The sequence below is a fragment of the Mustela lutreola genome, chromosome 16 (genome assembly GCF_030435805.1).
Source record: "Mustela lutreola isolate mMusLut2 chromosome 16, mMusLut2.pri, whole genome shotgun sequence".
Taxonomy (NCBI): domain Eukaryota; kingdom Metazoa; phylum Chordata; class Mammalia; order Carnivora; family Mustelidae; genus Mustela; species Mustela lutreola.
In genome coordinates this window covers 47,159,883-47,172,552 of record NC_081305.1, presented here as the reverse complement: position 1 = coordinate 47,172,552, position 12,670 = coordinate 47,159,883, and the positions used below count along the sequence as shown (strand labels likewise).

Genomic DNA, 12,670 nt, shown 5'->3' with positions numbered 1-12,670 from the left:
AAGTATGCAGTACTAGCTGTTAGGCAGATAGAGACAGCAATTTTTTCAGCAAGCCAATCACCTATCGCCTCCCTACTAAAAAACCTCCAAGAAACGGTGCTGGCAAGGCCAGCCCCCTTTTATATTGGGCATGTAAGGGCTCATTCTGAGCTACCTGGACCAGTAGCATCTGGAAATAGAATAGCTGATAATAATGCAAGGTTTGAATTCTGTGGAGCAATAGAAGAAGCAAAAGATTATCACAGGAAATGGCATGTGAATTCATTAACGCTAAAAACAAGATTCAATATATCAAGAGCAGAGGCCCGTGACATTGTAAAAAGCTGTGGCAACTGTTGTGTTCATCTTCCGACGCCTTCCTTGGGTGTAAACCCTAAAGGCCTTATGCCCAACCATCTTTGGCAAATGGATGTAACTCATGTGCCCTCGTTTGGTCAACAACAATACTTACACCTTACCATCGATACTTGCTCCGGAATCATCATGGCTACCCCTTTAAGGGGTGAAAATGTAAAAAATGTAATGAGCCACTGCCTACGCAGCTTTGCGTGCTGGGGAATACCTAAAAGTCTGAAAACAGATAATGCCCCGGCCTATACCTCAAATACCTTTAAAAATTTTCTAGCATGCTATAATATCCAACACAGCACTGGCATACCATATAATCCCCTAGGTCAAGGAATTGTAGAACGAGCACACCTAACATGGAAAACTACCCTACAAAAAATTAAAAAAGGGGGAATAGGGGAGAGCTACTCAACACCTAATGACCTCACAAACCTTGTAAATTTTATTTTAAATTTTTTAACGCTAGATCAAGATGGTCTCTCTGCAGCAGAGCGACACTGGGGGCAACAAAAGCATATGCAAGCAATGGTAAAATGGAAAGATATACTTACAGGCCTATGGAAAGGCCCAGACCCGGTGCTTCGATGGCACCGAGGATCTCTTTGTGTTTTCCCACAGGATGCGCCATCACCCATCTGGGTGCCAGAGAGGCTCACGAGATTGGTGGCTATGGAGCCCATGGATCCTGTGGATAACGTCATCTAGTCTCTCTTGTGAACCCCAACAACCTGCCGGTGCTGCTTCGACATAAACGAGACTTTGGAATAACAGCAGCCATTATTGCAGCTATTGCAGCATCCGCCGCCGCTGCTACTGCTGCTGCAGTGGCATTGACAACCTCGGTACAGACAGCAGCTGCACTCAACAACGTCACAGAAATGGTCGCTGAAGCATTGGCTACGCAAGAACAAATTAACGGACATTTGCATGCTGGGATCCTTATTGTGAACCAAAGGGTTGATTTTGTACAGGAACAACTTGATATCCTAGAGTCAATTGTGTATGCATACATAATATGGCTGGACTTTGTATCACCCCTATAGCTCATAACAACTTATCCTTAGCAGCTAACCTCTCTAGACAATTGGGAAGAATGCTTAATGGTACCTGGAACCGTCAGTTTCAAAATTTAACTAGGCAATTACGAGCTCAAATTACCAAAGTAACTATTGCACCTGTTAGTGAGTGGAAAAAAAATGTTACAGCAATCTGTTTCGTTCCTCAAATAGTGGGCCGGACTTGGTGCCATGGCTGTTCTCTTAATCACAGCTAACGTAGTAATGTTACGTTGGGTGTGTGGCCGTGTCCGTCGCAATCAATGACAATAACACCTCATGGTTCAAGCCATGGTGGCTCTTGAAGCTGGTACCTCCCCCCAGATATGGCTAAGTATGCTAGATCGGTAGTCAAAGACGGGTAAGACTGATCCCACACCATAGCAACCTAAGACAGGGGCTCTTCGACCAGGGAGAGTACCCGATGACGGGTAAGCATGTGTGCTGAGGATTGGCAACCTAAGACAGGCACGATCTCAGCCATTATAAATAAATAAAAAAGGGGGAGATGTCGGGAGCCGGTACAGGAGGCCTACTCTAAGAGCCGTAAGGGACTGAATATGATTGGCTGTTCATTTAGGTCCACTCTCGCGGGAGGTGCATGAGCACTGCATTGTGATTGGGTAACACTGCCTGTATAAAAACGCATGCGCCGAGGGTAGAGGGGAGAAAGATAAAAAGCGATTAAAGAAGAAGGTTCGCCGCTACGTGAGTCTCCGAGTCGTTCTTGCGGGCCGAGAGCGACAGGTTGCTGTCTCCTGACACCATGCAGGGCAAGAAGAATCTTATTTTCCTAGAGCCCCAGCACTCAGACAAGCCTGGCATACAGTGGCCTCAATAAAATGTTACCATATTGAGTCTGCCCTTTATATCGCCCCAGAATTCCCTGGACTCAGCGGTTGCCAGCATGCTGTCAGTGCTCTCTGGCCTCCTCTCACAGTTCTGTATCCCTGCCCCTCTTTCAGGGTCCATGTCTGTAACTGGATGTCACCGCTTCTGTTCTTAACTTTTAGGGTGTCAGTCTTCCTCACTCTAATGACCCTATCACATTCACATGTTAGCCATTTGACCTGCCATACTGTTTTGTACTGTACCATCTCTCCCAGTGTTTCTCTCTGTGTCACAAGTAAGCAGAGTCACACAGACCAACCAAGGAGTGAGGTTCAGAACAGGAAAGTTGAGACCCAGGAAAACAGATCTTGTATCAGTATCTCTGAGAAAGTCCCAGATACACCTGCATACAGGCAGACTGCCACTCATAGTGAGACCAAGGCTGAGAGACTCAAAGTTGACAGACATAGGGAAAAGCTCAGAGATGAGAGATACACATTACTAGTGAAATGATCACACAGGCCTCCAATAAGTCTTCAGGCAATGGAAAGATATGGGCCTAAAGTCAGGCTGCCGAGCCCTACTCCCCAGGGCTGCTTTTGGGACCTCAGATTAGTGACTTCCCTGAACCTCAGTGAACTGCTCATCTATAAAGCAGGAATAAGATGACCTGCCTTGTGTAGGACCCAATCCAGGGCCTGGCGACCAGCTTGCAGTGTCCATCTCCACCTCTTTCTGCCCCCATTTTCCTTTTTCCTTGTCTTTGGCACAGAAGAGCTGAAACTCCACTCCCTGGTTCTCTAAGCATCTCCACCGCCCACTTTGTCATGACATATGTGTCTTCCCATGTTTTTCTAACGGGGGAGGAAATTGGGAAAAAGGAATCTTCATTAAGGATCCACATGTGTTATTCACTCTGCCAAATAACTTATGTACATCATCTCACAACACTCAGGGCAGGATGACCATCCCTGTTTTACAGAGGAAGGGACGTGGCCAAGTTTTTACTGCCAGAGACTGGAAGCACTAAGATTTGAAAGTCTATCCAAATATGTCAGCAATTTTAAGAAGCACCACTAAGTTCAACAAACCAAGTAAGACAAATACTAACATTGAATTTCCTTCAAATCCAGACATATGTTCTTTAGAAGAAACACCTTTAAAATGGGCAGGTTGAGGATAAAAGAATAGAAAAGGATATACAAGGCAGATGTGAATCTGAAGAAAGACAACAGAGCTATATTAATTTCAACAAAATAGATGTTGACACGAAAGTATCATTAGGGTCATAGGATTGCTATGTTATTTTGTTGGGGGGCTATTTGTTTGTTTTTTTTGTGGCGTTTCTTGTAATAAATAGAACATGCATTAGGAAGATGGGATAGTTTGGAACCAGACAGCTCATGACATCCGTATTAGGGAACAGAATCATGATAACTGATAAGACCATACATGTAGTTGAAAATGCTGCCACATTCTTTGTGATAATAGCAGAGAGAATATTTGAAGAAGTAATTACTGGAAACTTTTCAAATTTGGAAAAGGTCTCAGTGTACAGGTTCAGAAAGCTCAGTGAAAAACAGTGTTATCTCGAAGAAAACCATGCCTAGACACATCATAATTGAACTGAAAACAAATTTTAAAATTTTGAAAACAGTCTGTGAGGGACGCCTGGGTGGCTCAGTTGGTTAAGCAGCTGCCTTCGGCTCAGGTCATGATCCCAGGGTCCTGGGATCGAGTCCCATATCCGGCTCCTTGCTTGGCAGGGAGCCTGCTTCTCCCTCTGCCTCTGCCTGCCTCTCTGTCTGCCTGTGCTCGCTCGATCGCTCTCCCTCTGTCTCTGACAAATAAATAAAATCGTTAAAAAAAGAAGAAAGAAAGAAAGTAAAAAAGAAAACAGTCTGTGAAAAACTATGCATCCTGTAAAGATCAGTGCAAAAGATTATGGGTTTCCTGTCAGAAACAGTGAAAACCAGAAGGCAGAGAAACAACATGTTTAAAGTGCTGGGGGAAAAAACCCTGGCAATCCAAAATACTATATCCAATGAAAATACACATCAAGAAGGGGAATAAAATAAAAACATTTTCAAATTAGGCAAAACTAACAATCTTGCCAGCAGGCTAAACAGTGATTTTGGTAGAAGGGAAGTGACAACAGAAAGAAAATCGGAACTTTGGTAATCAAGAAAGTAATGCACTGCAAATTTTTGTTCTTTAGGAAATACATGAATGTTTTTTAAAAAAGATAGACATAGGGGCGCCTGGGTGGCTCAGTGGGTTAAGCTGCTGCCTGGTCAGGTCATGATCTCAGGGTCCTGGGATCGAGTACCGCATCGGGCTCTCTGCTCAGCAGGGAGCCTGCTTCCTCCTCTCTCTCTCTCTGCCTGCCTCTCTGCCTACTTGTGATCTATCTCTGTCAAATAAATAAATAAAAATCTTTAAAAAAAAAAAAGACATAACTGTTGAAAACAAAACTTTGGTAGTGTTCAATGTATGTTGATGTAGTATGTATGACTACAACATAAAGAGGGGAGAATATAAAAATTCATTCACTGGGGGTGCCTAGGTGGCTGCCTTCAGTTCAGCTCATGATCCCAGGGTCTGGGGTCCTGGGATCGAGCCCCACATTGGGCTCCTTGCTCAGTGGAGAGTCTTCTCCCTCTGCCTGCCACTCCCTCTGCTTGTGTTCTCTCTGTCAGATAAAATCTTTTTTTTTTTTTTTTACATTTTTATTCATTCATTTGACAGAGGGGGGGGGGGAAGCAGGCTCACTGCTGAGCAGAGAGCCCGATGCGGAGCTCAATCCCAGGACCCTGAGATCATGACCTGAGCCGAAAGCAGAGGCTTAACCCACTGAGCCACCCAGGCGCCCCTGTCAGATAAAATTTTAAAAAAAAATCAAAATCATTCAGTGATATATTTGAGATTTGTATATTTTTATGCATATATATTATATCTCAAAGAACCATTAGTGTACAAAATTTTTTTAAAAAATTAGAGGGGAGAGCAAAGAGACCTATGTAGTGATTTCTATATTTCACTGTAAATGGTATAATATTAATTCTATGTAGACTGAAGAATGAGGTACACATGTTGTAATCCCTAGAGAAACGTCAGAGACAGACAGACACACACACCTATGCAAAGAAATAAGCCCAATAAATGAATAAATGAATTACAATGAAGCTCTATGGGCACCTGAGTGGCTTAGTTGGTTAAGCGTCTGCCTTCAGCTCAACTTATGAACCCAGGGTCCTGGGATTGAGCCCCACAGTGGCTCTCTGCTGAGTGGGGAGCCTGCTTCTCCCCCTGCCTCTGCCACTTTCCCTGCTTGTGTTCTCTCAAATAAATAAATAAATAAATAAATAAATAAAATTGGCAGGGCAATTATTTTTTATTCACATAGAAGTAATTTCCTATTATTTAAACTAATACAGACTGGTTTTTAAGCCTAATAATGAGCTATTACTGATGTCTCCTCCCAAGAAATCAATGATCTGTGTTTCCTGAAGAAAGTGAAAAAGAACAAATTAATTCAGAAATAGAAGGAAGAGAATAATAATGATACAGGTAGAGATCCACAAAGTAGAAAAGAGACCATAGAAAAAATGAACACAGGCATCTGGGTGTCTCAGTGGATTAAGCTTCTGCCTTTGGCTCAGGTCTTGATCTCAAGGTCATAGGATCTAGCCCTGCATCAGGCTCTCTGCTCAGCGGGGAGCCTGCTTCCTCCTCCCACCTCTGCCTGTCTCTCTGCCTACTTGTGATCTCTCTCTCTGTCAAATAAATAAAAATCTTTAAAAAATAAAAGAAAAAAAATGAACAAATCCAAAAATTAATTAGTTCTTTGAAAAGATTAATACAATTGATAAATCCCTAGCTAGACTGACAGAGGGAGATATTGGGGGGTGTAAGAAGGGACACAATATCAAACATAAAAGAGGTGACATCATTACAGACTCTAGGTATTAAACTAATACAGGAATTTTGTGACTAACTCTATACCAGGAAATCAGACCACTCAGCTGAAATAGGCAAGTTCTTTAAACAAAACTTACCAAGTATTAGTTGAGAATGCTGATACAAAGCTTCTGGTATGCCTGTACCTTGAGGGCCAAGCTCTAAGTGGACTGGGCAATTAAATGTCCAGAGGGGTACTGGGTCAGGCAAAGGACCTTAGATAGGTCTGAGGGGACATGGAAAGAATAAAGAGGAGTCGCAGCCCTACAACGGTTTCAATCTCAGTGTGAGAGACCTAGCCTTTGGGCACATACTCCAGCACCATCAGCTGGTGGCCACTCAGTCCAAAAAAGAGAACTACAAAATGTAGCCTTTCTGAAGTCCCTCCCAGTGTGGGGACCAATTTGGTCAAGGTAGGGTTGGGTTTTTCTGGGGAGCTCCCTACCCAGACCTACTAGGGACCAGGCCGATGTGCCTGCGGAGTAGGAGGCCGCTTGAAGAAAGCAAAAGGTAATCTTGACAAATGTGGCCCCAAGTAGCCAGTCCATGGCCCCTATATCCTCAGGATCCAACCCAGAGCCCATCTACCTTTAGGACACAAGATCCCAGACCACTTCCCTCATCCCTGGAAGTATGGCCCCTTGCACCAGGGCTGCCATAGCCAAGGACACCTTTTAAACTCTCCACATTTTTATTGATTTCCAGGAGGAATGAGGGTCAGTCCACCACTTCCAGGTGAGTCCAGCCTCTAGCTGCGGTGTGAGGCATCAATTCCAGACTGGAGAAACTACTTGCCAAAGATACCATTAGCAGCGTGAGTCTGCAGCTGGATCAACTTCCTAGACAATTTGACAAAACAGAAGTGGTAGAGGAGGGAGGCATCAGGTGTCCTCCCTGGTGAAATCAGGGCAGACCTCACTGAGACCCCTCAGGAAGTAATTAGCTTGGTCAGCTGCCAGCCAAGACCCCTCCCACAGGTGGGCCTCCCTCCAGGTGCTCTAGCTGACCAAACCACTCTCTGCTCCAGGGCCTTTCCCTGCTTTCAGTTTCCCTCGTAACCCCAGCAGACTAGCCACACTAACCAGTGTGTTGGGAGGAGGTGCAGGGAAGGGGCCCTCCTGGCAGAGGGCACAATCTGGGCAAAGGCAGGAAGGAGGAACCCAGCTCACAGAACCAGAGGAAAAGTTCACCTGCCACCTGGAGCTCCACTGGGTCACTGAGCTTAGACACAAAGGGTTTGGGCGACCACCACCGGTAGCGGCAGCTGTAGTTGGCCGCGTGCTTCGGCCCCACATAGGTCACTACAAGGTCTGCTGAAGGGTGGCTGGACCAGAGTCTGGCTATAGGCTCCTCTTCGCCTGCCCGAAGCAGCTCGAAGGTGACCTCAGGCAACTGGCCCTCGCAGCGCAGGATGGCATCACGGCCTGGAACCACTGCCCCACTCCACAGGGGCCGGAGCTGTGGTCTGAGAGGGGTTCCTGGCCAGAACAGCTGGGTCAGCCCAGTGAGTGTCGTCCCCTCAAGTAGCAGCTGCCCCAGCCCCTCAACGCCTTCCTTCCTCCCACTAAACCCAGGCCTGCTGGCGGCTCCATCCCTCCAGGATGCTACCCTTTGTCCTCACACACCTCTCCTTTTACTGGTTCTGAACAGACGCAGCTCCTCCTCTTGTCCTCCCAGTCACCCTTTTCCCCAAGACCTTGCAAGTTCCCTAGACTCGGACTTGCTCTGAGTCTTCCTGGGACCCCTAGCATTTGGCAGTCAGGGCCTCAGGACAGTGTCCCCAAAGGAAGAAATGGCCAAGGGAAATGGTGTTCCTGGCAGAGAGCACAGGAAATAAGCCAGATGCGAGGTGTGTACCCCAGCCGAAGTTCCGTTGGTCCGAAGGGTCTGCTGTGCGGGCGGAACCAAGGCCCGGTGCACTTCTCTTCAGCACCCTTATTTGCTCCTGGTTCCCGCCCACTGCTCACCGGCTACACGCAGCTCCAGGTGCGCACTGGGCGCTGAGCCCTCGAAGGGTGGAGCCGTGTCCACGTAGACGCAGCTGTAGTTGGCAGAGTCCACCACCGAGACGTCCCGCAGCTCGAAGGTGGCCTCTGTCCCCGCGGGGCTCAGAATACGGTACACTCGGCGCTTGGCATCCTCGCGCATCAGGGCGAAGCGCAGGCCAGCCCGGGGCGCCCGGCACCGCAGCTGCACGAGGGCGCCGGGCGCGGGGTGCAGCATCGCGGGCTCGGCCGAGAGCTCCGGCGCTGGGAGCGTCTCTGCGGGGAGGACACGGGCTGATCTGAGAGCGGAGGGGAAAGCTTGGGCCTCTCAGGCGATCCAGCCTCGCGCCTTCTGCCCGCAAGAGTACGCGCAGCCCGCTCTGCTCCCTCCCACGAGGCCCGCTGGCCCTTCTCCGCTTAAAACCGCACAGCCCTCCAGGCCTCGCTGGATCCCTCACACAGTCCTACACTATTCTTTATTAATTTGTCCATTAAGAAAAAAAAAAAAAAACACGTGGGGAAGGAGTTGACTTTTGTCATCAAGCCCACAACATGCGGTTGCAAGAGCACGCATGCTTCCCCGCAATTCGGGATCCTCTCTTGGGGTTGAGGCTCCCTGTCCTTGGCAGGTCCTGCAGCCCCAGACTGGCTCCCTTCAACAAACAGGCCTTGGGCGCCCACTCACACCCAGGAGACAAGAGGAGACCCCGGGCAGGTGGCAGCACCTGCCGGTGCCAGACTTGTGTGTTGACCCAGTTTTTCTTGTTGGAGTCTTGGGATTGCTGAGCTAATTGTCCTATTCTCAGTTGGGGAAACTGAGGTCAGGCAGACAAGCTGGGATTGAGCCCCAGCTAGAGCCCTGCACTTCTGGGGGACCCCTTCCCTGCATCCTTGCTGCTGCTCCCCACCCCTGCAGCGGAGTGGCTCTGGCCCTGCCAGCCCCATGGCCTCGTGGCTGCCAGGCTTACCATCGCTCAGCAGCAGCTCCACGGGCGCACTGTCCGGGGACCAGATTTGCTCGCCACGCAGCCTATAGCGGCAGGTGTAGAGACCTCCATTCCCGAGAGCCACCGGGTTCACTTGAAAGAAGACGCGGTCTGGGCTGGTGGAGCCCCTGGGTACCAGCAGCTCCTTCTCGCCCTGCCGCAGCTGGAATTCCACGCCGCTCAGGGGAGCCACGCAGAGGAGGGTCACGCCGGCTCCCCTGTGCAGGACAGCTGCAGACTGTCCCTGGAAACTCAGCGTGGGTGGCAATGGTGCTTCTGCAAGGCAGGGAACGTCCCTGGGGCTCGAGTCCCCAATAGCTATCCCCTCCCACCTTGGGACTGTTCCTGAGAAATATTCGCTCAGCCAGACCTCCAGACCTCTGCCCTGCTGTGGCAGTCCCAGGAACACCTTTCTTTGTGGCCCATCCCCAGGCCACCCATGGCGCCACAGTGTCAGTGTTCAGGTCAGGTGTGATCCACCCAACTGTGTGACCACTGTTTCCCAGACCTAGTCCTGGGCAAGGGTATTCAGGGTTGAAATCAAGGTAAATGCAGCTCTGTCCTCCAGGAACCTCCCACCCCAGGAACCCTCTGGGATGGTCTGCACACTCACCCAGCTCCTCAACTGTCACAGTGGCACTGGGCTCAGAGGGTGTGCCTGCTTCGTGGGTCCTGTAGCTGCAGCTGTAGTTGCCTGGGTGCAGGACTGTGAAGGTGGTCTCTATGTCTTTCGGGGCCTCAGCCACTTCCAAAAACTGATCATCGCCTTCCCGCCTCAGCAGGAAGGTCACACCACGAAATCCCCCACGGCACACCAGTTTTGTCTTCAGACCCCGTGTGATCCAGGACACCGGCTCAGGTGAGAGCAAAGGTGGGGATAGGGACTCTGCGTGTGGAGCAGGGTGGGTGGAAGGGTCTGAATGACTTGGCCCAAACAGACTGGGATCTCCACACTCATGGAAACGGGTGGGAGGGGCACCTGGGGGCTCAGTCAGTTGGGCCTCGGACTCCTGGTCTGGCTCAGGTCATTGGGGGGGGGGGCTCCGTGCTCAGTGGGGAGTTTAAGGATTCTCTCTCCCTCTCACTCTGCTCCTCCCCACCATGCACATGCTCTCTCTCCAAAATAAATAAATCTGAAAGAGAAAGAGAGAGAGGGAGGGAAGGAAGGAAGGAAGGTGGGAAGAAAATGAAAGGAGAGAAAGAGGAAATGTGCTGGGCTTTTCCCAAGCGATTTCTGGGGATTCAGTTATTTATTCCTCACAACCTTCCGGGATCAGTGCAAACATCACCCTCATTTTACAGATGAGGAAACAGGATCAGAGATGTCAGATGACTCGCCAAAGGCCACCTAGCTGCTCAGGGACACCCCTCCCCACCCCCACCCCCATGTCAGAAAAGTAGGACCAGGAGAGTGAGGAGTGGAGGAAAGGAGGAAGGGAGGCCTGCCCCGCACGTAGCCCTTTCCCCACTGTCTCGCGCCTCCATTAAAGCCTCCGCACACCTGCTCCGGTCACCTCCAGGAGGTTGCTCAACTGGGTCCATCCGCTCTCCAAGCCAGAACGGCAGCGGTAGAGGCCCCGGGTGTCACTCGTCACTGCTCCTAGTGGGAACCGGTGCTCCATGGCAGGTAAGTCGAGGTGCACAAGTTCCTGGGTTACCCCATCTTTGAGCAGCTCAAAATCCAGGGTCTTCAGGCGGGCCTGGCACACCAGCGTCAAGCCAGCCCAGGGCTTCAGCAGCGATTCAGCCTCTGCCCACAGGTCTGGCGTGGGATCAAATACTGCGTGGCCAGTGGTGGTCAGTGTGGGGCTCCAGGACAGGGGCTCACCTCTGCAGGTGCCCACTTCCCCCCAAGACCCGACCCGGCCTCACCTACTGCCGCCTCAGTCGCTGGGCCCAGTGAGAGACCTGTAGAGAGGGCACCTGTGAGGCCCCCATTCCTGTCCCTTCTCCTCCCTCCTGCCCCAAGGGAACGCAGCCCCAGCAACCTCACCCCAGAGCATCAGGAAGGCCCCAAGTGTGGACATGATGGCCAGTCTCCCTCCAGCCAGGGACTATCTGGGATGATAAAGCTCACGCGAGGCGGAGGGCAGCAAGGGTCATTGACCTCTTTCCTATCATTTGTCCTTCCAGAAGCGGGGGCCTGCAGGGCGTGGGGACAAAGGACAAAACTCCAAGGTCTTTGGGAGCCTCATCAATAACTATAATCAATAATTATGTATAATTATAAACTAAGCAATCAATAATAAAAATGATTTTTAAAATAGTATAATAAAATAGCAAACTACAGCAAATAATACATTAGCAATTAAAATGACTTAAAAATGAGAAATACAATTTTAAATTTTAAAACAAAAATTAAAATAATGTAGTAATTACTAATTGATCAAGGAAATTTTCAGTTTCTAGTGTTTGTGGGCCCTGCCCCAGGGCTCCCAGGGAAGCTATACTTTAACATTTACTAAGATCAAAATGACTGCACAAAACCTCAGAGCACGGGCTCTATGTCTGCCTAGAGCACACATTGTATATCTACTTCATTAAAACAACAAAAACAAAACAAAAAGGAGCATTCCAAACTTAAAGATAAGAAAAACAAAAAACCACCCTGGGTCCCAAAAGATGAAAGTCGTACAGGCTTGCACATACTAAAAACTCAAGAAAAAGTCTGAAACTTTCTGGAATGTCCTTCAACATGATGATTTGTAACTCTTTTTTTTTAAAGATTTTTATTTATTCAACAGGCAGAGATCACAAGCAGGCAGAGAGTCAGGCAGAGAGAGAGGAGGAAGCAGGCTCCCTGCTGTGCAGAGAGCCCGATTCGGGGCTCAATCCCAGGACCCTGAGATCATGACCTGAGCCAAAGGCAGAGGCTTAACCCACTGAGCCACCCAGGAGCCCTTTAACTCATTTTTTAAAAAAGATTTTATTTTATTTATTTATTTAAGAGAGAGAGCACGCATCAGTGGGGGGAAGACAAAAGGAGGAGCAGACTCCCCACTGAGTACCCCTGGGATTATTGCAGGACCCTGGGATCAGACCTGGGCCGAAGGCAGACACTTAACTGATGGAGCCACCCAGGTATTTGAGCCATCTCTTCTTTGTGCAGACTGTATCCTGGGCACCTGCCCTAACTTGGGCTGAAATAAAACTCTTACTTCTCTTTAAACATTTTTAAAGGGTTTGTTCATTTTGCATCAATATTTCTTGGCATACTCAACAGGATGTCAGAGCAACTCGCCTGAGAACACGTGGGGATCATCTAGAACTCAGCGCTTGGTGCGAGCACAGGCCCTCTGTGCCCCTCTGGCTCCTTTGCACCTCACAGGTGTTTCTAGTGAGATGTCCTGATATCTGGACTTCTTCAATTTGGGTTGACAGTCATGACTTTTATTTTAACTGTTCAGGGTTACCAGTGATGTCCTCTAGGTGGGAATAACCTGGGAGGGGGGGAAGTCGATTGGTTGGTTATTTTAATTTGGCATTATACTAATGGATGTTATTA

The 12,670-nt window shown here is 48.9% G+C and overlaps 1 protein-coding gene across 2 annotated transcripts; it reads right to left on the bottom strand.

Annotated features, from left to right (window-relative positions):
* Positions 1-6,052: 6,052 nt before the first annotated feature.
* On the bottom strand, positions 6,053-11,308 carry A1BG (alpha-1-B glycoprotein). 2 transcript variants are annotated; one of them, XM_059152396.1, is made up of 8 exons: positions 11,159-11,308; positions 11,038-11,073; positions 10,667-10,945; positions 9,779-9,871; positions 9,148-9,441; positions 8,162-8,455; positions 7,385-7,672; positions 6,053-7,033 (listed from the first exon to the last, which is right to left on the bottom strand). In XM_059152396.1, exons 1-8 carry the CDS (start codon positions 11,190-11,192, stop codon positions 7,026-7,028), a joined length of 1,326 nt encoding a protein of 441 aa, XP_059008379.1. In that variant the 5' UTR covers positions 11,193-11,308; the 3' UTR covers positions 6,053-7,025. The 2 variants fall into 2 exon arrangements, with proteins under 2 accessions (XP_059008379.1, XP_059008378.1); XM_059152395.1 differs by having other exon boundaries at positions 9,779-10,051; positions 11,159-11,306.
* Positions 11,309-12,670: the final 1,362 nt, after the last annotated feature.